This window comes from Schistocerca serialis, chromosome 1, assembly GCF_023864345.2.
Source record: "Schistocerca serialis cubense isolate TAMUIC-IGC-003099 chromosome 1, iqSchSeri2.2, whole genome shotgun sequence".
Lineage (NCBI taxonomy): Eukaryota > Metazoa > Arthropoda > Insecta > Orthoptera > Acrididae > Schistocerca > Schistocerca serialis.
The window spans coordinates 452,427,660-452,453,390 of record NC_064638.1 but is presented as its reverse complement, the minus strand read 5'-3'; the positions used below and the strand labels follow the sequence as shown (position 1 = coordinate 452,453,390).

General features: G+C 42.4%; 1 protein-coding gene across 2 annotated transcripts in view; it reads right to left on the bottom strand.

The window, feature by feature from the left end:
• Positions 1 to 1,058: 1,058 nt before the first annotated feature.
• The window catches only part of LOC126473037 (leucine-rich repeat-containing protein 70-like), a 40,141-nt gene continuing 15,468 nt past the window's right edge, over positions 1,059 to 25,731 (bottom strand). For both annotated transcript variants that reach the window (XM_050099977.1, XM_050099978.1), the window contains 2 exons: positions 4,248 to 4,408; positions 1,059 to 4,063 (listed from right to left, as the gene is read on the bottom strand). In XM_050099977.1, coding sequence (XP_049955934.1) covers positions 3,484 to 4,063; positions 4,248 to 4,408 — 741 coding nt within the window. In that variant the 3' untranslated portion in view covers positions 1,059 to 3,483. The remainder of the gene's footprint in view (positions 4,064 to 4,247; positions 4,409 to 25,731) is intronic.

The window sequence follows — 25,731 nt, the reverse complement described above, 5'->3', positions numbered from 1 at the left end:
TGACATATTTACATTTTTTTCCCTCCAAATCCTGTGCCATACCTGATTTTTGTAATCAGTGGCTCTGGAATCCCATGTACAGCCAAGGAAAGACTTGATTTCTTAATGTTCTGCAGCTGTTTTTGGATCAAAAGGAGATAACTTATACTCATATCACGAAAAGGCATGTCCACTGCTTTCCTTTTACAGATATATATGGCCATGACTGGGTGTACAGACCATTGGGGTGACTCGTGAATTAGAGCAGTACATGACTTTTCATACTACATACATCTAACCATGATATCCAGGATTACAATATATTTCATTTGTCACAAAAGAATTTTGTCTTTTGTTTTCATTCTTGGACGTGGCTGTTCCTTGAAAGTCAAGCTACGTAAAAGGCCCCGCCCAGAGCAAGTGAAGCTGCTTACATGTTGTCGTACCTGGTTGCTTTTTCGTATTTCACACCTCCCATTTAACGTCTGAACATACAAAAACAAACACCCATGGACAGCATATGTTCTGTGACCTTCTCCTTACTTATTACTTTGCATAAACCTTTTCACTGATGGGAGGTTAAAAACTTACCTTTCTTCCTTCCATGGTCAGAAATGCATTTGAATTTATAATGTGTAAATATGTAGTGAGTGAGATTCAGAACGGGAATAAAGTCACAGTTTTAATTACCAATAAAAGCTACAGAAAAGAAAGGAAGAATAAGTTTTCCATCAGTTAACTATTGCGTCCCTGAGTAAGATGCTGACTACCTTCCTCTTCCGTATGTAATCATACTGCACCTTCTTTTTATGTGTTTCTTCTTTAGTACTGATTAAAATCGACTTTGGAGCTGCAAGGTGTTGGAAATATTGTATCCCTTGAGTAAAATGCTGACTGCCTTCCTCTTCATTACATTGTCATACTGCAGCTTCTTACTTGTTTCTTATTTAGTACCAACTAAACAAGACTTTGGAGATGGAAGCTGATAGTCATTAATGGCTTTATTTCCCAGGTACTAACAAGAGAAAGATCTTACTCAATACAGATAATAATTTATGAATTACAGACTAAAATATTTTATTACATATTATGTACTCAAGTCATATAATGCCTTTCTCTGATAACAAAATGTTAATTATCATTTTCTTTTTACAAAAAATAACATGGGAAACTAATTAAATATTACATCAATATGTAATGATGTTCTTGGGAGTCAATTTGAAGTGTGACAGCATGAGAGTAAGTACATATATCAAAATAGCAAAACCTCACCAGTCTTACATTTAATGCTTACTAACAACTAACAGTATGTGTGTGTTGGTGATGTTTGTATTTCTTTTCAGTATCCAGTGCCCAGTTGAAGTAATTTGTCCCTAAGCTTTTTGAATCAAGAATAAACTAGCCTGATTTCAAAACCTGTAATGTAACAGTGGAGGCTAAAAGATGATTCTTCAAAGTTTGGCACTACACAAAGACACTAATGCAGGCTGAGAAACTCTATGCAATTCCACAAACGAATTTTATCAAGGTTGAATCCGTTTACAAGCAAATAACTATCTGACAGGTGCCATTTCATAGACATCTGAGACATAAAAGTGCGAGATGGCACAGTGGTTAGCACACTGGACTCACATCCAAGAGGACAATGTTCAAACCTTTGTCTGGCCATCCTAATTTAGGTTTCCCATGATTTTCCTAAATCGCTTCAGGCAAATGTTGGGATGGTTTCTTTGAGAGAGCATAGCCGTCTTCCTTCCCCATCTTTCCCTAAGCTCATGGGACCGATTACCTTGCTGTTTGGTCCCCTCCGCCAAATCAACCAACCAACTAAAAATTGTAATATTCTTCAGAAGTATTATTTTAAATAGGGAGAACTAGAGAGTTAAATGCTGACACATTAAATGGAAAAGTTACAGATGCTGCCGCATGAGGAGGAAACCAGGAGGAGGAAGTAATACGCAGTAGCAGATGAGCTTCAAACTCTTAATCGGGCTAATAAAGTATTGTATGAAAGAAGGTAGTAAATCTGGTTGATAATTTATACATAGAAATAAATTAGAGTGAAATGATGTAACTGTTCTGATGGAGTAAATAAAAATAAAACAAAATGATGATCTGAGTGAGGTGACAAAATTAAAATGGGTGGACAGGTGGAGCATGTGCTCTCCTTTTGGGTATATGTCAAGTTGCTGTTGGTTAGGTAATAGCAATAACTGTGTCCAGTGCCTATAAATTATCAGGCAGTAATATTCTTTTTGTCTGAATGGATTACTTTTCTAGTCTGAGAAGACCTAGTGATTAACAAAGGATGCAATTAGTTACCATTTTGTCCAACTTTCTTGTTTGGTAGGCTGCCAAGCACTGAATCCATAGAAGCTGGCAGACTGTGTGACCAGTATTTGGAGTTTGGGCAATGCCAATGTCAGCTGCACTAAGTAAGCCCTATAGCACAGTAAGCTCTTTGTCTACCAAACAGAATACTTCTCTGCTTTGTGCATACCCTTCTGTTAGTGATCAACGAGAGGTGGACAAATAGCAACAAGTTAATTATGCATTCTATGTTTCACCAGCACTATGTATTGCAGTGATGTGGAATGTATTAGGCAGTAAAATAAATTTTAGTCAACAGTAGCAGACTGCTAGTTATTTACAGTCGAGCTCATATAAATTTAGTTATAAAATCAGTTTTTTGTGTTAAGTATTTAATTATTTTTCATTATATAAACCAGATGTTTGAATAAAAATTCTATTATAGAATAGTAGTTAGCTGCTCATAAGAGACATTTCTTCAGATTCTTTCATATTAAACTTTGCTATCCATTAAGCATTGTATATGATTATGTAGGTGATCCAAATTTGTGTTTGCAACTTTATTATTTGCCCATTTCTGAGTATACAGTAAACACCTATATCATAGACAAAGTTGATCCCTTCAGTCTTAAACTGTTTGTGATTCTTGCTAGCTTTTATAATTTTGAAATTATCAACAAGTCCAGGGGATGACTTTTTGTGACACAAGGACTTCTTCCAAAGGCTTACCATAGGAACAAAATTGTGAGTAAAAGGGAAAAATAATGGTACAACCTAAGAAAATGTGAAAGTAATATCTCCCCTATACAGTTTTCTGAATGACTGAAATTCACAGAGCGGACTGTAGATGCTCTAGAGATTAAACAACAGCTACACTGTATCCCAGCAGGTTACTTTTATTGCAATCTCTGTCTTTGTTGAGTTTCCCTGACTTTTTGTGTCAGTTCACCAACTGAATGGTAATGTTATGATAGAGCTTTGAGTAATATCTGGACATGAACTGAGAATGTTCCAACAAGCAATTCTTCTCATGAAGAAAAATTTCTTATTAGTGATGGTGACAAACAACTTTCTTGATTCAACCTATTAACTTATGGAGCAGTAATATTTACACCCTACTGCATGTATGGTCATTTTATCTACAGTTGCTGTAGCTGAAATTTTCATTTTGTACTGTTACCTGTAGACAATCTTTCATGTACTACCATTATTGCAAGTGGCTCTATCAGCAACATTATGAAAAACAACATCCCTGTATGGAGGTGGGGGAGTTTCCAATCCACTATTATCCCACAAGCAAGTTGACTCTTCCTGCATAGGTTCAAGTGCTGAAGTCTGTGATAATCGGTGTTGGGATGTGATACTGCTCTGCATTAACCTACATTGGCAACATTTAATTTTTCTCAGCAGTATTACCGTTATTGAAATTACAATTCCGATTTGTAAACCGATAAGGAAGGCCCAAAATGATGGTATTTCCTCAAAGACCTGAATATTGAGAAAATTGCTTTTCTTTGTGGTGGAATTTTCACATTCACAAATTTTATTAGAATCAACAACATCCTCATTATGTTCAATAGCCCAAAAGTTCCTAAGGTCTTCGAATGCATCATCAGTTGTGTCTTCCACAGCTGACACAATTTTCTGAAATTTATCTTTAGTGTGAAGTATCTTTTGCTTCTCATCACTTCTGCAAACTGCTGTATGCTTTATCATCTGCATTGTAAACCACTGTTGAAGACTATTTGTCTCTTCATTACATCTCAGCGGATTTCTGAAACAAACAAGGACTCATGTCAGCATACACACACACACACAAACACACACACACACACACACACACACACGCACACACACACACACACACACACACACACAGAGAGAGAGAGAGAGAGAGAGAGAGAGAGAGAGAGAGAGAGAGAGAGAGAGAGAGAGAGAGAGAGACTGCATTTTCTTACCCTGAAATGTCAACTAATTCCAAATTATGTAGCTGGTGGAATACATTCTCATTCAGAACAGAGAGCTGATTATTCTTCAAACTTAAAATCTGGAGATTTTCCATATTAGAAAGAGCATTCACTGCAATGCTCTCTATGTCACAATGACTCAAGTCAAGAACCTTGAAAAATAAAGTGATTAATTAGTATCATTGTATTAAAATCATTTTTACTATATAGCAAAGATTAAAATTATGGGGTTGGAAAATGGCAGCCAAAACAAACTAAGGCCAGTTGAAATGACTCTTCTCATTGAAATAATATATGGTGATCTAAATTTACATCTATACTCTGCGAACCACTTTGAGGTGCTGCCAGAAGATACATCCGACTTTTATCACTCATTAGGTCTTTTTCCATTCCATTCACATATGGAGTGTAGGAAGAAAGAATGTTTAAATGCCTCTGTTCATGTTATAATTAATCTAATCTTGTCCTTGATAGGAGCAACATGTAGGGGGAGTTGTAATATGTTCTTAGAGTCATCATCATTTAAAGCTGGTTCCTGAAACTTTGTTAGTAGATTTTCTCGAGACTATCTTCAAGAGTCTGCCATTACAGTTCTTTCATCATCTCTGTGTGACACTCTCCTGTAAATCAGACAAATTTGTGACCATTTGTGTTGCCCTTCTTTGTATACATTCAATATCCCCTGCTTGTCATATATGGCACGGGTCCCGCACACTTGAGCAATATTATAGGATGGTTCACACAAGTGATGTATCAGCAATCTCTTTCGTAGACTGATTGCATTTCCCTAGTATTTTGTAAATAAACTGAAGTGTGCTACTTGCTTTACCCACAACTGATCCTATGTGATCAATCAATTTCATGTCCATGCTACTGTTACACTCAGGTATGAGCTTACAAAGGCCAGTTCACTGATATTATTTTCATAGCACACTATTTTTTTTGTTTTGTTTTGTTATGTGAGTTGGTGAAATGATAAAGTGAATAGGAACAGATATGTGTATGGAACACCGTTTGATCTGGAGTTGTGAGGCGGGCAAGTAAAAAAATTCCAGTTTCTTCTAGATTTCCTGGTTAAAAATACACTTTTTCCTGGATGAAAAGACAATTTTACCGTGTCAAGTGATAGTATGGTTTTCCTCGCAACTCAATCGCATGAATGGTAAAGTTTTTATACACTGGTGCAGAACTCCTGGTACTTTATGAATCGAAACCTAGGGGGGATAAAAAGCATTTTGAGAAGATCTTTGATGCGCAGCAACATGTACACTGCATTTTTCATATTATGAAAGTATAAATACGAATTCCACCAAACACAGCTCGTACAGTTTCCAAAGCACTGAGATTGAGATGGCAATGCACTGTTGTCAATGAATTATGAATTACAGCTGATATTCAGAGCATACAACATGTGATGTAGTCAGCCAATAGCAATGTCATTCTAGAATGGAGAGCAGCTACAGCTACAAAGATGTGTGCGTCGTGCGTTCTGCGCGTGGAGAGAGAGAGAGAGAGAGAGAGAGAGAGAGAGAGAGAGAGAGAGAGAGAGAGAGAGGAGAGAGAGAGAGAGACACGTTGCGACCCTGCCAATTTCCTTCCTTCAGTTCACGCACTGAGAGCTGACGGCGTGCTGGCATAAAAATCATTCCACAGTGAACTTTAATAACTGCATTCTTAGTAACGAGAATCCTTATGCGCCCGCATACACAACCTTCCACATAGAATTGATTATTATTACTTTATTACTAGATCTGTGTCGTTTACCAGCCATGACTGGACAGACTGCATCAAGATCAATTAGATATATACATTTAAAAAAAATATTCACAAAATTAAGACATTTATACTTAATAGAAACAATATTTGTTTGTCCATTAACTTTGGTCACTATTAAAGAATTCACCAATGGAGTACAATGGGCGTTCTTTCAGGTCCTGTGCTACTCTCCTTCTGAATGTTCCTGGTGGCACGGATTGCACTTCTTAAGGCAGTGAGTTGAACATCTTTAGGGCAACCACTGGAAAGCTGTCTTGCGTTCCTGTCAGTCGACACCTGGGTATTTTGATGGTCCTCTTGTTACGGGTATTGTGATTGTGTATATTTTGCCTCATGCTGAACATCAGCACATTCCTCAAACTGGGGAACTATCAAGAATGGGGTTCCACAAGGGTCGGTCTTGGACCCTTTGTTGTTCTTAATATATATTAATGACTTGTCATTCTATATTCATGAAGAAAATGGCTTTGAGCATTATGGGACTTAACAGCTTTGGTCATCAATCCCCTGGAACTTAGAACTACTTAAACCTAACTAACCTAAGGACATCACACACATCCATGCCCGAGGCAGGACTCGAACCTGCGACCGTAGCAGTCGCGCGGTTCCGGACTGAGCACCTAGAACTGCTCGGCCACTATATTCATGAAGAGGCAAAGTTAGTTCTCTTTGCTGATGATACAAGTATAGTAATCACACCTGACAAACAAGAATTAACTGATGAAATTGTCAATAACGTCTTTCAGAAAATTACTACATGGTTCCTTGTAAACGGACTCTCACTGAATTTTGATAAGACACAGTACATACAGTTTCGTACAGTAAATGGTGTGACGCCATTAATAAATATAGACCTTAATCAGAAGCATATAGCTAAGGTAGAATATTCAAAATTTTTAGGTGTGTCCACTGATGAGAGATTAAATTGGAAGAAACACATTGATGATCTGCTGAAACGTTTGAGTTCAGCTACTTATGCAATAAGGGTCATTGCAAATTTTGGTGATAAACATCTTAGTAAATTAGCTTACTACGCCTATTTTCACTCATTGCTTGCATAATGGCATCATATTTTGCGGTAATTCATCACTGAGAAATAAAGTATTTATTGCACAAAAGCGTGTAATCAGAATAATAGCTGGAGTCCACCCAAGATCATCCTGCAGACATTTATTTAAGGATCTAGGGCTATTCACAGTAGCTTCTCAGTATATATACTCTCTTATGAAATTTGTTATTAACAACCAAACCCAATTCAAAAGTAATAGCAGTGTGCATAACTACAATACTAGGAGAAAGGATGATCTTCACTATTCAAGATTAAATCTAACTTTGGCACAGAAAGGGGTGAATTATACTGCCACTAAAGTCTTTGGTCACTTACCAAATAGTATCAAAAGTCTGACAGATAACCAACAAGTATTTAAGAAGAAATTAAAAGAATTTCTGAATGGCAACTCCTTCTACTCCACAGAGGAATTTTTAGATATAAATTAAGAAAAAAAGAACAAAAAATCCAAACAAAAAAATTATAAAAAATTAAAAAAAAACAAACATGTTGTTATTTTAACTTATTATGTTGTTAAATTAACTTAATTATGTCATGTATTGGAAAATTTGACTCGTTCCACATCATTACGAAATATCAATATAATGGAAGGAAACATTCCACGTGGGAAAAATTATATATAAATAAAAATTATATATAAAAACAAAGATGAGGTGACTTACCGAACAAAAGCGCTGGCAGGTCGATAGACACACAAACAAACACAAACATACACACAAAATTCAAGCTTTCGCAACAAACTGTTGCCTCATCAGGAAAGAGGGAAGGAGAGGGGAAGACGAAAAGACAAAAGGAAGTGGATGGATATGTGCGTGTGTGCGAGTGTATACCTGTCCTTTTTCCCCCTAAGGTAAGTCTTTCCGCTCCCGGGATTGGAATGACTCCTTACCCTCTCCCTAAAACCCATCATTTCAGAGTGGCAATCTTCAGAATTCTTAGCTTTTGACGCCTTAAAAATCAGCTTACCCTGGGGAATATAGCCAGTATCTGCTGATCCGACATGAAGCACTATAATTCGTTACCCTTACCAAGAGGAACTTTTAATCCACCATACTCGTCGCTCATTTTCCAGCACATAGTCCTTGTTCTGATTAATGAAAGTTTCATCTAAGTAAAAAATTCGAGATGTGCCAGCTTCTCTGATCTCCTGCATTGTTCTCAAAAACAGAGTCCTTGCAGCTACAATATCGCTTCGTTCCATTAATGATTTCCTACCATCGTTCGTTTTCTGACACGTGAACCCCATGTCTTTCAGTATCCTCAAAATGGTCCATTTGCTTCCGTTAAAATTTTCAGCTTCTTTCATATGAGAAACTAGTTTCTCTGCTGTTGGATACTCGCTTTCAGCATACGTGCTGAACACTATGTGCCGCAAAACGTTTTTCATGAAATCGTTTAACTCACCCACTTCTTTTTTTGGATAGTGTTGGCCCCCCGGTGATTTGGGAACAGCTGAGCTGCAGGTTTTGATAAACGTGTTATCTTCGCTGGATATTCTCTGAAGGGACGTCAAACCAACACCACAGGCTGCAGCTGTCTGCTCCTGGCATTTGGTAAGGACGCGACCCGCACCTTGTGCCGGCGTGGATTCAGCGGAAGATTGTCTCTTAAAGTGTTGGTACACACGGAACACTATTCCTCTTGCCTATTTGTGTAGCACTTGGTGTGATTGCTTACCATCACTCATAATGAACACTATGAAGGTAGTCATCACTCAGCACGCAAATGTGCTAGTTAAATTTTAAATAATGTCATGAATGTGTGGTTTTCTGGGCGCAAAATTATGCTAAGTGGCTGCTCCTCAAAGTGTTATGACAGTGTGATTTAAGAAATTCATCACACATGTCATAGGTAACATAATTCATCTTGCGTAAAAGGAAATTTACATTTGAAGTACTGCTTTTCAAACCACCATTTGCAATATCGTGAACTATCAGAAATTAAACAGTTGTGACGTCACACCCAAATGAAAGTACTTTGTTGTTATGAAGTATTGCATAGTCTTTTTACTAAAGCCTTTGACCCATTTTGCTGTAGGCAGACGTTTGTGTGAGCACTGTGTTTCGTTGTTGGAAATGGAGCATTTTTTTTTGCAACTTAAGTTCTATTTTGGTGTTTTTCTCTCATTTGTTTTATTGTTGCAGTATTATTCTGCAGTAGCTGGCTAAAGTAAAATTCTTTTTTAGAGTATCAGTTCTTACCAGCAAAAACTACAAAAATTTAACTGAAAATTAAAACAATGAAAAATTCCCAGAATTCTAAAAAATTCCCAGGCTTATCCTACATAGTTGTTCCAGGGCGTATAACCCTGAAAAACTATGACTTGGCTTAAAGAAGCAGAAAAAAAAGTTGGGAAAGGTTTTATGGGAGCAACCTGTGATCATCAGCCCCACCATTCTGGGTATATTGAAAATGCGGGAGAAAACCATTCAGTTTGAAATCTTAAAGAGGGTAAAAAACAAAAAAAATGTGGTGTAGGAAAGTCATAAGATGAAGTTGTTGGATGTGAGGTGTTCAAAAGTTTGATCATCAGCACCTTATGAAATGTCAATATGTGATTTGCTTGGGGAGGTGCAAAGGTCGTTCCCACAGGAAATGTTGCTTATAATGCATGAAAGGTCACCTATCAATTATAAAATAAACTGCCATAATGGTGCACTAAACTACGACACTGAAAATCGATAAATAAAAATGCCAAGCTGCCTGGCTAAGCTGTCCATTCACGGCATGCTGACCTCCCCCTCCTCAGCACTTTTGTGATGAGGTCCAACAGTTCACAAAATTTCAAAACCTGTGCTACACTGGTACCGGTGTCAGTGAGGATGGTGGCAGATGTCCAGTCTAACTGAGGATTGCCCTTATGTCTGTGTATAAAATTCACATAGCCAAAACATACTGAACCAAAAGTGGCACACCACAATCTTTACAGAGTGGTGGGTCCTCCTGCTGCAGGAGGAACCCAGGTGTTAGTGGGCAATCCCCTATGTGCAATCTGGTGAGCAGCACTTCCTTCCATCGTTGTGGATAGCACGAAGTCCGCCATGTCTACACAGTTGATTTGAGCAACTGCAGTTTGTTGTTCACCACTTCCAGCTATTCAGTTTCCCACTGATGCATGATTCTTCTGTCAGTCATTGAGATGGCACTGTACAAGGAAATGGCACTTTGATGCACAACACCATCCCCCTACACACATTTGGCTTGGCAGTTCCTTCTACCCCGACATGTCCAGATACTCAGAAAATGGCCACCTCCTTGACTCAGTGTGAGGGAGAAGTTCTGGTTGGTTACACCAAACAACACCCATTTAGCAGTAGTTCATTTATTCACCTAAACACATGCAAGGCCCACAAAGAACTGAACGTGGCGGAACAGCCCAAAGACAACGCTCAGAGTCCAAAGACGATGCTCAGCATCCAAAGACAAACGCATATTGATGCTGGTGTCGACCTCATCGGCGCTATATAGCCCCCCCTGCAGTACGGAATACTCTTGAGAGGCCGGGGGGGGTGGGGGCGGGGGGGGGGGGGGCGGTGATCAGCGGAAGCCGGACCATGGTCAGCTTGACAGCGTCTTCGGGGAGGGGGTTCAAGATGGGGGGCGTGAGAAACCTCGACAGGGCGAGGCAGGCGACGGTGGAGAGGTCGATGGGACCGGCAAAGGGCCTGCCGGCGAGGGCATGATCGTAGGTAAGCTCAACGTGGGGAGCGTGTGGTCACTCGACGGAGTGTGTGAGACAGGAGTAGAGGGCGAGGTCGGAGGAGAGCTCGACGATTGGAGCTGGAAGTCACTCAATTGAGTGTGTAAGTCCGACATGGAGGGAGTGGTCGGAGCATCGCGAGCCATGACAGTAAGTGGCGTGTTCGTGGCCTGAAGGGGAGTAGAATGCTCGACATGAGCAGGCTTAAGTCTGTTGAGAGAGACTGTAACAGCTGAATCTTTCATCTGGATGTCATAGGTGTTGGCTGAGCACCGGAGAACTCAGTACGGGCCGGTATATGGAGGTTGGAGGGGAGCATGGACAGTGTCATCTCAGAGTATGACGTACTCGCAATTGTCCAGAGATTTTGGGATGTGAACCTTAGGGCAAGAATGGCTGGCAGGCATAGGGATATGGAGGTTGATGAAGTGGCGTCTGATGCGGTCAATGAAGGAAGGTAAGTCAGACTGAGGGAGAGAAGCGGAAGGGCTCACGAGTTCACCAGGGAGAACAATTTTCTGGTCGTATACGAACTCGGCTATTGTGCCACTGAGATCTTCCTTATGGATCGTACGAATGCCAAGTAGCACAAGGGGAAGAGCCTCCGTCCATAGAGAGTCGTGGCATTGAAGAGCTGCCTTGAGAGTGCGGTGCAAGTGCTCGACTAGCCCTTTACTTTGCGGGTGATATGATGTGGTACGGATGCGCCATATGCCGCAAATGTTACAAATCCCATTGAATAGGGCCGACTCAAATTGTCTGCCCTGGTCAGTCGTGATGATAGCTGGACATCCGAAACGTGATACCCATGACTCAACAAAAGTTCGAGCAACAGTTTCTGCCATAATATTGCGGAGGGGGACAGCCTTGACCCAGCGAGTTGTTTGGTGGATAGACGAGAGAAAATAACGAAAGACGTTAGAGGGGGAGAGAGGGCCGACAGTGTCAATATGAATATGCTGGAAAACGCCCAGGAGGGATCGAAAAGGAGCCGAGGGGGGGTGAAGTGTGCTTGTGTACTTTGCAGCATTGGCACACGACGCAGGAGCGTGCCCATTGCTGGTAGTCCTTGTTGACATTTCTCCACACAAAGCGCTCCGCTACGAGGCGGGCAGACGCACAAACACCGGGGTGGGCTAAATTATGCAATGGGTTGAAGACAGCATGGTTGGGATGAGGGGTCGTAACGTGCCTGTACTGTCGTCGCACCAGATCTCACCACAAATGCCAGGGAGGGTGGTGTGGACGAAGTGTAGTGAAGAAGTAGAGTCTGAAATCAGGTTTTGTGTTTCCTCGTCGGTGGGTTGGAGGTTAGGCAGTTCAAAGAGGTCTAACAGGGAATGGATGGCGTCAACTTATGAAAGGAAATCAGCAACTATATTGTCAGCACCCTTTACGTGTCTGACTTCGGTGGTGAACTGAGATATGAAGTCCATGTATATGAAGCGGCGAGGAGGCGGGTCAGCTGGTGGGTTTGTAATGACCGCAGCCAGGGGTTTGTGGACCATTAAAACACAGAATGGACGTCCCTCAACGTCAGTCATAAAACACTTGATTGCTTCGTAGACCGCGAGCAACTCCCTGTCAAACGCGGAATATTTCCGTTGTGCATTAGTGAGCTTGCGCGAGAAGAACTGCAGAGGCAAAGTTTGGCTGTCGATTGTCTGGCTAAGGACAGTGCCGATGGCAGTATCGCTCTCATCTGTGGTGATGAAAAGCTGCACATTGGGATGAGGATGCGCGATGGTGCAGGCCTCAGCAAGAAGATTTTTGAGGGCAGTGAAAGAGTCAGTCATAGCAGGGATCCATGGAACGGGCCGAGATCCAGAAGTGTTGGTGCCTGCTAAGGCATCCGTCAGTGGAGCCTTAATCTCCGCAGCCCGAGGTAGATGTCGACGATAATAATTAACCATCCCCAGAAAGCGCCGGAGCTCTTTGAATGACGAAGGTCTGGGTAGGTTTATTATTGTTTGTACTTTCTCAGGGGGTGGTGAAATTCCGTCGGCAGAGACCCGAAAACCAAGAAAAGTGACAGCGGGTTGATGTAGCTACAATTTGTCCTGGTTGGTCTCAATGCCTCCTGCCGTCAGTGTGTTCATAACAGTTTGCACATGTCGAATGTCGTCCTCGACGGAGGAGCTGAAAACAAGAATGTCATAAAGATATGCAAAGCAGAATTTTAGGCTGAATAGCACTTCGTTGATGAAGCGTTGCCAGGTCTGGGTTGCGTTTTTCAGACTGAAGGCATGAATCGGAACTGAAATAACCCGATCGGGGTGGTGATTGCTGTCTTCTTGATGTCTTCAGGTGCCATGGGGATCTGGTGGTAGGCCCCTTTGCAATCAATGAGAGAGAACGTGGTCTCACCTGCGAGAGAACTGGTAAAGTCGGCAATGTTGGGTATGGGGTAGGTGTCCATAATTGTTCGTGCGTTTAGTCGACGGTAGTCTCCGCACATGCGCCAGAACCCGTCTTTCTTGGATGTCATATGTATGGGCATAGACCAGCTACTGGCAGAGGGTTCAATGATGCCGGAGCTTAGTAGTTCATAAATCTGATTTTTAAGATCGGAGAGGGGCTCGGGACAAAGTCGACGTGGTTTACTGGAGATCGAGGGACCTGACTTGAGGCAAAGCTTGTGAACCATGCCGTTGGTGAAGACAGAAATGTTGCCGGCAGCGTGGTAGGCGGTTTGTTTACAAAGTATGGCAGGCGGGACAGGTGAGGTGTGGTCATGGTGTTCGGAGCCACTCGGGAAAAGGTATCCCAACGAAATGTCTTTAATGTAAAGAAGTTGTCCGCAATTATCCGGTCGTTACCGGACGGAATGGAGCACTGGGCGGGGGGGAGGGTGCCTGTCATGTTGTGCTCAGTAGGCGGCACCTGGACCTACCTGTGATTGGCGTGTGGGAAGTAGCAGGGTGGTTTGCAGTTCCGTGCCGCCTCACCAAACCGTGTGTGGAAGTAACAGTACGGGTAGTGCAGTTGCATTTCCTGCAGAAAGTTCGTTGTCATTGGCGGTGGCCGAGGTTCGGTGGCTGCAGCAGGTTCGGTTGCAGGAGGGGGAATGACTGTGGGCGGAGCTGGTGACGTCCCAGTTGCTTGTTTACTGCTTCCCGGAGTGAGCGGAACGGTCGGCACAGTACGGCCCCGGCCCCGGTCGCATCCGGCGATGAGCCTGAGCCTGAGACTTGTCAAGTAGGCAGTGGCTGGCAAAATAGAGCAGTGATGCATCGTGTAGCTTGTCAGCAATTGTCATTCTTTGCTCGACAGGTTCAGGAGACCTTTGAGCCAGAGCAAAGCGGATGTGAGGAGATAAGTTTATCTGACCAGATGGCGAGGAGAGCTGTGTCAGAGAATAGATCGGCACTGACCAGGGCACGTAGCCGTCTCCAGAGCTGGGAAGGTTTGTTGTTGCCTAGTTGCTCAACGTGGAGCACTTGCTGTATTGCTGCCTCAGTTGAGGATGCAAGCCGACATAGAACTGTCTTTTTGGCTAGAGTGTACCAGGTAGATGAGTTCGGGGCGTCGAGCAGGTCAGCAATCAAGTCCTCCTGGTCGTGCAGGTGGGTGATGAGGCACTGAAACCTGGTTGACTCGTCGAGTTTGTAATGGTCAAACACTTTGTCCACAATTTTGAACCAGGTTGTAGCTCTGTTGGGATTAAACGGCGGCAGCGTCGGTAAGTGTTGTAGAATGTTCGGAAGAACAGGTTGAGATGAGTTCGTCGTGGCACTGCCTGAATCGAGCTGTTGTTGCAGTAGTATTCCAGGAGAGTGAGCCTCCAGGGGATGTGGCAACAACGGCTGTTCGGGTGGTAACGTGAAGGTGACACGTTGTGGTTGAGCACGATCCGTCGCGATGCGGAAGGCTGACGCGGGTGAGACACCATAATGTGTCGATTGCAGTTGCGGAAGCTCAACGTGTTGCAAGTGTGTTCGGATTGACGCGTGGCAGAAGACCAATGCGGATGAGGCACCGAGATGTGCCGAGAACAGTAGCGGAAGCTTGACTCAAGACGGCACGGGGGCGACAGGTGAGAAAAAGTTCAAAGTTTGAGAACGCGTGTTAGTCCCCAGAAAGCTCGACGTATGACCAGAGCCAGGGCCACATGTGTTGCAGGGAGGCTGCAGAGGTGCAGGCTCTCCAGAAGCCCAGTGTGGGAAATTACGTCAAACATGAGACGGGGTGTTTGAATGGTAACTGTTCATAGTCACTCCATTCAAAACGGTGTGCGGATAAGGTAAATGTCATGGCACAAAACACTGAGGTGTAGCGGTGGGACGGAGGTGGGGGTCAGGCACAGATAACAAGTAATTGTTCCTGTTGCAGTACGAGGTATCGAAGTAGGAAGGCATGTGGTGATGCTGAACCGAGGCAGGCGCGGGCATGGTCAGATGCTGAGGAGGTTGACCTGTGGACGAAGCAGTTCTGGCCATGTGGCAGGTATCTGCATGGTACTGCATGGATTTCGGCGTGGCAAATCGTTGTCCTGGCGGTAGTAGGTTGTGCGACGAAGCATTTGCAGAAATCAGCATTGGTCCCGCACTGCACGGAGATCCATAAGAGGTAATTGCACAGTCGATGAGGGAGGGCACATGTGGTGGGAACAAAGGCGTTTGATAGCCAGAGTCATGCACACTCCTAACCTCACTTATTGTTGCAAGTTAGAAAACGTCCGGCAAAATCGGTGGAATCATCAAGCGAGAGGCATTGTGTTGCAGTCCTGGCGGGTGTACATCGCCCGCAACATGATGCATGTTGATCACAAAATCCGGCGTTAGGCGCTGGGCCGAAGTCATTGTTTGAATGCTGTGTCGATGTAATACACTTGAAAATAACCAACGCGGAGGTCGCAGACACAGTAAAACGGCGAAAACAGAAGATGTTACAACTCGGGGTCACCAGTGAGGGAGAAGATCGGGTTGGTTACACCAAACAACACCCATTTAGCAGTAGTTCATTTATTCACCTAAACATGTGCAAGGCTCACAAAGAACTGAACATGGTGGAACAGCCCAAAGACAATGCTCAGAGTCCAAAGACGATGCTCAGCATCCAAAGACGAACTTATATCGATGCTGGTGTCGACCTCATCGGCGCCATAAGTGTTTTGTCTGCCATAAGGTGATGTTCATCATGAATGACCTCAATCAACAGGTCTACTGGATAGATGGAGTGTACTGCTTGCAGCCCACAAAATGAGTCAGAACAGTCAAGAAGCTTTGTATTGTGAATCCTTTGAATCCACTCCAGTGCCAACATAATGTCATATAATTCTGCTTCTGTAGTGCTTGCAGCCCACAAAATGAGTCAGAACAGTCAAGAAGCTTTGTATTGTGAAGCCTTTGAATCCACTCCAGTGCCATCATAATGTCATATAATTCTGCTTCATAATTTTCCAAGTGTTCTGGAGGATGTACTTGGAAAACCCTATTAGGGAAAACAGCTCAAACTGAGTGCATTCCCTTGCTGGCAACCATCCATACACACCACGATAAAACCATTAAGCATATTTGAAACTGAAGAACTCATGATATGGAGTGAAAGTTACTTTGTATTGCATAAAGCTTAAAATAACATAATCTGGAGTACAAGTTTCCTTGTTCTACATCAAGCTTAAAGACACTTTGGACTTCTGAAGACATCAAGGCAAAAGTTTGTTCCAATCCTGGCTGTATATTCAGAGTCCTAATATATCCAGATGTGTAAGTGAGTCAGTGGCATGTTACCTGAATGACTCCGTAGCATACGACCAATTCCTGAACAGATGCTCAAAGCTGGAGTGGACCACTGCACAAAATGCTAATAACTGAGGTAATGCTAGGATTTTCAGGGCCTGTCGAGGCAGAAGAAGGGACTGCCAAATCTGGCGTGGTTGTTCACCAACCTCTGCACACAGAGACTGAACTGTGCTGGTCTGACAAGCTGCAGTTGATGTCCAAATGCCCTTATGATGGACAACGTCTAACATCTTGAGGCAGGAGGTAAATGCTGATCCATAAACCACACTGCCATAATATGACTGTGATCTGCCCTATAAAACTGCAGGAGACCAGACCTGTCAGCTCCGTACACTATTCTACTGAGGAATTTCAAAATATTCAGTGATTTACTGCCCATTGTTTGCAGATGTTTCCAGGTTAAATTTCATGTCAAATACTAGGCCCAAAAAGCGCATTGTCCTTAAAATTTAAAATATTACCCCCATCATGAGCTCTGGTTGGTTAAAATTTCAACAAGCACAATTAAAACTGAAACAAGTAGTCTTCTCTTGTGAGAACCTAAAACCAGTTTTATTAGTGCAAGCCTCTTGATGGCCAGCTGCAGAGAAGTTCATGAAGTTGTCCACAAAGAGCAAGCAACAGAGTTCCCGACTGCAGAGGAGATGTCACTGATAGCAACTGCAGTGTGGGACTGACTATACTGTCTTATGGGACCATATTCTTCTGAATACCGAGGTTAGACAAGGTACCACCAAAGTGATATCAAAAGCATCTGTCTTCAAGGAAGTACTGGATAAGAAGCAGCAGACCTCCATGTAGTCGATCTCATGATGATGGTGAAGGATGTACTTCGAAGTGGTATCCCAGACTTTTTCAACCTAAAGGAGAATATAGTCTGCAAGAATATGTTCAGGTAGTTATGAAGTGCTGAAGGTTAGAATAAACATCGCAGTTTTTACAATGTGCCATTGACTCTCCTTGTATAGTTCTGCACTTCCGTAACATCCATACTTTTCGATTTTTCACGTAAATCTGTGGGATCCAGCTCCATTATATCGGTGCTTGTAACCACAACTGTACAAAAAAAGTTGAGAGTGTCATGCAATTCATTGGCAACAGCATGGTCATCCAAGGTCTTCTATTACATGGCAGTTTCAACTAGAAGTGTGCCATGATGACATCATTTAAAACTTTTTAAGGACCCATCAGTACCCTTTAATGGCTTGTGAACATACACTCACAGAGAAAAAACACTTAACAGTGAAACATAAATAATGTAGAGTAGTGAAATTTTGAGAATACATTTGTCTAGGTAACATATTTATGTGATTAACACTTTAACTGCTCTGGAGCTGTTAACGCGCGCGCCTTTGTACCTGTCCCTGTGTGCTCTAAATGTGTTTACGCGCACCACCAGTCCTTCTACATGGCACTCTGAACGTGTTTATGCATAGACACGTTCAGAGTACCAGGTAGAAGGACTGGTGTTGCACATAAACACGTTCAGACCACACAGGGACAGGTACAAAGGTGCGCGCTTTAACACGTCCAGAGCAGTTAAAGGGTTTATACTGCAAGATCACATGTTAATGTAAGCACCAGGTAAGCCATTGAAAATGTGAAATGCTGGTACACTAATAACTGGCGTAACCAGCAGAATGTTGAATGCAAGCATGCAAATGTGCATGCATTGTGTTGTGCAGGTGCTGGATGTCAGTTTGTGGGATGGAGTTCCATGTCCGTCGCACTTATTTTGGTCAATACAGGAATGGTTAATGATGTTTTTGGATGAATCTGGAGCTGTCATCTGATGATGTCCCGTATGAGCTCCATCGGAGACAGATCTGGTGATCAAGCTAGTCAACACAACATGTTGACAACCTGTAGAGCATTTTGGGTTACAACAGTGGTATGTGGGCAAGAGGTATACTGTTGGAAAACACCACCTGGAATGCTGTTCGTGAATGGCAGCCCAGTAGGTCAAATCACAAGACTGACATACAAATTTTCAGTCAGGATGAGTGCGATAACCACTAGAGTGCTCCTGCTGTCATACGAAATTGCACCCCAGACCATAACTGTAGGTGTAGGTCCAGTGTGTCTAGCACACAGACAAGTTGGTTGCAGGTTCTCAACTAGTCTTTTTCTAACTAGCACATGACCATCACTGGCACTGAGGCAGAACCAGCTTTTACCAGAAAACACATCAGACCTCCACCCTGCCCACCAGTGAAGTTGCAAATGGTGGTGGCTGGGGTCAGTGGAATATATGCTACAGGGCATCTGGCTCAGAGCTGTCCTTGAAGTAACCAATTTATAGCAGTTTGTCGTGTCACTGTAGAGCCAACTGTTGCTCATATTGTTGCTGCACATGCAACACAGGTGTACACCTGGACAAGTAAAAAAAATTCCCAGTTAAAAATACGCTTTGTCCCATGTGAAAATACAGATTTTCTGCATTAAGTGACAATGTGTGTTCTCCTGGAACTGTAAACCTTAACAATCGTTTGAATGGTAGAGGTTTTATACATGGGGTATAACTTCCCGGTACGTTAGGAAACAAAACCCAGCAAATAAAAAGCTGTATTATGAAAGTATAAATACGTTAACTTCCAAAGCATAGGAATCAACATTGTGATGCAGTTTTGCCAGCCAATCATAGCTCACATCACATGATCTCACGAGCCAATAACAGCAGATATTCAGACTAAAGGACATGTGATGTTGTCGGCCAATAGCAACATCTCTCATTAAGTTGTGTGATTACATAAATAGGGAAAGTTAATGGTTAAATCAATACACAGAGTACATCTACAAGAGAAGCTAAGCTTTCATATATAATATTAGTCTTTTTCTGCCTGTGTTACCCTTTAAGAGATATCAAACACAAATGTGCCAGTAAAATTTCAAACAAAGGCAGAACCTGAAATTTTTCTAAGTGGTTGGTGCTTAAAGTGTTAAGTTTTGAATAAGAGTCAAAAGCTCTGCCATTTAAGAAATTCATTGAACATTCTGACATTTAACATAAATCATCTCGTGTAAAAGTAAATTTATGTACTTTGGAAGTAACACTTCTCACACTACTATCAGGAATATTTTCCAGTGACACGTTAGGTTCATTTGAGGATTTGCCAGAAATCAAGCGTTACCACATGTGCCTGGCCTACAATGCCATGGGAAGCCTGGGCTTGATGTTTGCTCTGCTCATATGCCTTTTGTCGCATTTCTGTTTGGACCACGTGCAGTCCTGAGGCATGTTGTTCTCAGATATGTACAGAGTTATTGTACTTAGGGCAATGGCTTTATCATATCCTACCCAAATAAGAAATGCAAAATAAGAAATCAGTCCTTGGCATAATATTCATTTCAAAGCTAAACACTAAAGCTCAAAGTACCCTAATATTTTCCTATGTGGTGATTTTAACACTGCAATAATTTTATATAGCATTTCCAGTCAGGTTTGTATATGCCAGAACTAAGAACTATAACACTTTCATTACTTTTTCAAACTGTATAAAAAAAATTAACAAGGTTATTTCTGAAGCCAAGATACTGTATAATTGGCAGTTTATATTCTAATCCAGGAGTAAATATAAAGCCTTGTGGGGAGTTAAAATGATAAAAACACAGTATACTGCTAGTCTATAATTTGCCAAAGAATGGCAGAATTAAATTAAATTAAGAAATAACATTAAGCCTAGAGGAGGTACCAGACAAGTGTTAAAACATGTTGTGATCAAAAAATATTGTGTTTCATGGAAGGCAGATATGTAAAATTCTGCTAAGGTTGTCAATATATTTGAAAGAAAACATTTTATTCAATACTACTGATCAAATTTGCCTGCTTATTCATCCTCGAGTGAAGATTTACATTTTTTTGTACGTAAATAACATTAAGAGACATTATATCATAAAAGAAACAGGACATCAGAGGATACTCCAAGAACATCGGAAATTTGTAAACCATACTAAAATGCATAATTTGGCTTTAAGTGCATATTCATATGTCCGGATTCACAATGAACTAGGCCCCCACCTCGTATTAAGTTTTTCAGTATGGTTTTCAAGATGCCAATTTTCTTTGAGTACCAGTACTTGTAACACCATCACATCGACTGTGCAGTGATGAGCTATGTTTAAGAACATTTAATTACTCTCTATGATGTATTTTGTTTAAATAAATGAATGACTGTTTTACGTCTCCCTTACACATGTGACAGAGACACATTTCTGTTTTACCTCTAGTTACAACTAGACACCTTTTCATTACACGTGTGGTAACCATTTTGTAATGTGTAACATTTACACAGATATTGTTAAATATGTTTAAATCAAACAGTGGAAACTCCTATTAGGAATATCAACAATGCAGGAAAAGACAGATTGGTACTTACTGTAAATAAGACACATCTAGTTGCAGGCAGGCACAATTAAAAGAAACTTATATAAAGCTTTTGACCACAGCCTTCATCAGTAAAAGAGAGATTTACACTGCCGGCCCAAGATGCTGGAGTTGGCAAGCGTGTGTGCTGAGGTGTGTGTGTGTGTGTGAATGGTTTGCGTCTCTCTTTTACTGATGAAGGCTGTGGCTGAAAGTGTCTTGTAATTGTGCCCATCTGCAACTTGATCTGTCTTTTCCTACACTGTTGGTAAAATATGTTTACATTAATGCAATCAGTTGTTCTAATAATTTAATTAACATTCATCACCACTATTTTAAATAATTGTTAATGTTTCTTATTACAGCATTAGATGGTCTATGGGAGTGTTGCCATATGCCGATAACTAAGAGATGCATTTGGCCAGCAGAAATATTCAATTCTGTTAGTGCAAATTGCACTGCCAAAATACCTTGTCTACTGAAATGTTTACTTCAGAGATTTCAAAGTCCAATGTCCTCAAATTATTCTGTCATTATTTCAGTTTCAAATAACATAGTCTTGGCATCCCTTTGTTAATCAGGCAATGCCATAACTGCTAACATTTTCTTAATAAGATTACATGTCTCCCAGCTAGTCCCATGCACTTATGCCATTGCATAAGTAAGATGTTTCTTTATAACCGATCCTCCCTTTTGAGCTAAATTTTATTGCAATCACTAATTCTGAAATCCAGTATCCAGCCACTAAACCTTTCATGGGATTGTCAGGTAAAAATGATTGCCCTCTTTTCCTGTCATCCCTTCTTATCAAAAGAAAATACACAAACATATGAAATACGTGAGGGAGGAAGAAACAGTTATATACTGTATTATATCATGTTTGGTGCTTTATTATGGCATAATGCCACACATGCCAGAAAATGAAAACATGTACTTGAAATTCAGTGAATAGTTGAAACAAGCCAATGGTGTGGAATTGACAGCCTCTACAGCAATGATTAATAAAAGCCAAATTTCTTTAGTAAACCGACAAAAATAACTTCGTATTTCTGAATGGTGGTTAATTCTTGAGTGCCAATAATGAGGAAATAAAATTAGAAAACTGAAACTAATAACATATTTTAGTCTTCCATAATTATGAGAATGTATCTTAATTCACTTGTTAGCTCCAGACACAAAAATCTGTTTTGTTTTCAATTGATGTGAGAGCTGTAAACGAAAATAGCAAAACCACAAAACATATACATGGGTCACTTGGAGACTACTAACCCCTACTACAATGCAGATTGCTCTGCACATGCGGGAATCTGGCAACTTGGGCCCGCCAGAAAAATTTATCCAGGAAGCAGCTGGCTACTTGCTGAGTACTTTTACAACTACTACACTTCAAATAGCCCCTGCAATACAGTTCAGCAAACCAGGCCAATGCTACTCCCGTAACATGCATGTCACACAAGGCAGGCTACGTGTCATGGGCTTGGAAAATCATTTATTTGCTCCTGACATACAGGCCACCATGTAGAGGTCGATAAAGCAGGCTGATACTACTACAACACGACACGCCTATCATGCAGGGTGGCCTTCAAGTTGGGGCCCGAAAACTGTTTCTTGTCCCTGACAAGTAGACGCCTTGCAAAACAGGTTGATCCGGCAATCTGATACTCTCCCCATACACTTTGCCTGTCGTGCAGGGCAGTCTGCAGTTCGGTGTGCCAAATTTGGTTGAAATTCATCCGAGGGTTTGGGAGCTTTTTACACACACACACACACACACACACACACACACACACACACACACACTCTCTCTCTCTCTCTCTCTCTCTCTCTCTCTCTCTTCCCATTCCTAATTCTCCTCTCCATCTGTCCATCTCCTCTTCACCGCTCTCTCTCTGTGCACCTACTCTTCCTTCGCCCTCTTTCTGTCCATGTACTTTTTCGTCCTCTTTTTCTCCCCACACCCACAATCTCTCTCTCTCTCTCTCTCTCCCCCCTCCTTTATCCACCTCAGCCTTATCCTTCCACTTGTATCCATCTGCACACACAGCCCCAGCAAAACAGGTCGATAATGCAGGCAAGTACTAAGCCCACATAACATGTCTGTCATGCCAGGCAGCCTAGAGGTTGATGGCTGAGTGAAACTGTAAAATTATACTTTAAAATCATTTTGCTTGTATTGGCAGTGGGGATAATGTACTTCAGCCTTCATTTTTTTCTTCATATGTAACAGGATTTGACAATACATTGTACGAACCAATGTGTATGCCCATCTTGTATGATGTCATACTGTCATTATAATTTACCGCTTTGTGCATAAAAAATGCATATTTAATGATTCTAGAACAGTGGCCAGGCTGTAATCATTAAATGACTGTGTGTATAATTGCTTCAGAATGTTTTTTTTCCCTAGCTAACTTCTAAGTCCCAGATGTACAGGAGAACTTTACTAGTGTTAGTAGTTTGTCAAGATGACTGAATGTTAATAACATGTCATTATTTGAATTATTCTCAGACATTATAAAGATGTATATTACACCATTTTATGATGGGCTGTTTAGTGTTGAGTTATCACTTGTGTTTGATGGTGGAATGTTTCTATCTGTCTGCTGCAGCCTGTAGACTGCTATATTTAATGTGTGGCCAGGTCAGGTTTTAGATGTGCCTTCAGCTGGAACTCTAATGTAGGTGGGATGTGCCTTGTGTATGATGTGCAGCTGTGTTACTTGTTCCTCAGCCAGCATGAGACTTGTATGGCTGGTGGCAGTGACAATAGTAGAGTGATGGGTGCCAAGCACTGGGTAGTCTTGAATCTTGGCCCAGTCTTCCCCTCACATTTTCTTTTAACAAAGTGCATTTTTTTCTAACATTCACATCCTATGGTGGTGACATGTTTTAGAGTGCAATAACTCCTTGGATTCCATACATGGTGGTAAGCTAAAGGTGCCCATGTGGGCAATGCACATTGCCCTGTGCTGCAACATGGCACGAGGTGGGGCAATACCTTGTGGTAGATTGTGGCATCAGGGAAGTGGCATTGCTTAGAGTCAAAGTTGGCAGAGCGGGGGCAGGCAGCTGGCAATGGAATTCACTGGCTGCTATCAAATTTTCTTAATATTCATTACATCATTATTGTTCCTATCCTATCCCTGCGGGAGATTATTTACAGCATTATTTAGAAAGTGTTTGTATACTTGTCTGGAGAAACAATCTTACTTGGATTCCCAGTAGCTTTTACACACTTGCAGTAATTTCATTGTGTAAAGACTCCTCTTAGGCACCCAGATAGTGTTGTAATTGTTTTAATGCTTCACCACAGTAGGTGTTAGACAGATATACTGCACACATGTCCTCCCACCACTCTATCTCCACATATTCCTCCCCCACCTTTCTGTCCACATAATATTACCATCTCTATCTGTCCATCTCTTCTCCTTCCTACTCTCTCTCTCTCTCTCTCTCTCTCTCTCTCTCTCTCTCTCTCTCTCTCTTATCCTCCCCCTCTTTGCACATCTCCTCATCCCCCTTTTCTCTATTTCATCTCATCCTCCTATCTCTATCAATCTTCTCCCCCCATTTTCCTGTCCATCTCCTCTCCTCCCTCTCCCTCTGTCTTTCTCCTCCTGCCTCAGCCTCTCTTTCCATCTTTCCATCATCTTGTGCTCCCCTCTCCCTATACACCTCCTCCCCACTATCCCTATATATACCTTTGAGGGAATATGGTATAGTTGTAGGTTAACAACTAGAATTCTCCCATATACAGATTTATTCACTCTTAGCGTCTACACAGATACAAGTCCGGAGGCTAACTGCCGTTAGCGTCCAACATGCTCTCCAAAGCCCTCTCCTCACAGATAGCACACTTACGCACAGAACAAATATCGATTTTTATGGCGCTCTACGCCACATAGCCCGCCACCCCCCCCCTCCCCTCCCCCCCCCCCCCCCGCGCAGTATGGAGTACGTCCCTGTGAATGGGGGGGGGGGTGAGAAGTTAGGAAGGTAACGCACAGTTCTTCTGCGTCAGGCGGAAGCGGTCGACTGGTAGGAGACCAGGGGGTGAAGCCCGGTACGTCGACAGTAAAGTCAGCAAGCGACGCCGGCGGCTGAAGACGACGTCCCATCCTGGAGTGAAGGTGTAGCACTTCGTCAGCCGGCAGGCGGAGAATCACCTTGCCAGAAGGCCTAACAAAGGCACGCAAATTGCCACACACAGCACTTCTGCTCAATTTAAAGCGGCGCACCACACGAGATTCTGCACTTCCTCCCTCAATATTGTGACACGCGAGTACCACACCCACTGTATCGCCATCTACGACAACAGATAATTTATGTATGTCATCAGGGTGCACATGTGTTGTGAATTCTTGGATGGCACCTGTACGAGCAATGGTAGGGAGGCAGGGAGGTGTGGGAAAGCCATGGCAGGGGGAAGCATCTGATAAGAGGGGGGTGGCAGGTGCACTAGACTGTGCAGGAGACAACCTCGGGCGACCAGCTGACAGACGAGGGAGCGTGACCGAAGGCAATGAGGAGCCAGCGTGGGTTGAACGGCATGACAAAGAGCTGTCACACGAAGATGGTAACACAATGGTAGAATCCGAGTGGTTGGCAGTTCGACTGCGAGGGCTGTGAGGAGTGAAGCCCCGAAAAAATTGGCCACTCAAATTAGATGAACACGGAGAAGGAGCAGTGCTCGGCAGAGAAACACGCTGTGGAAAATCAACACCCAAATGCATGGTGTGGGAAGATGGATGGCCGCTCGAAGCGGGAGTGGGAGAAATAGGGGCAGAATCAGGGAGGTTCACCTGAGGCTCAATGAAAGCTGG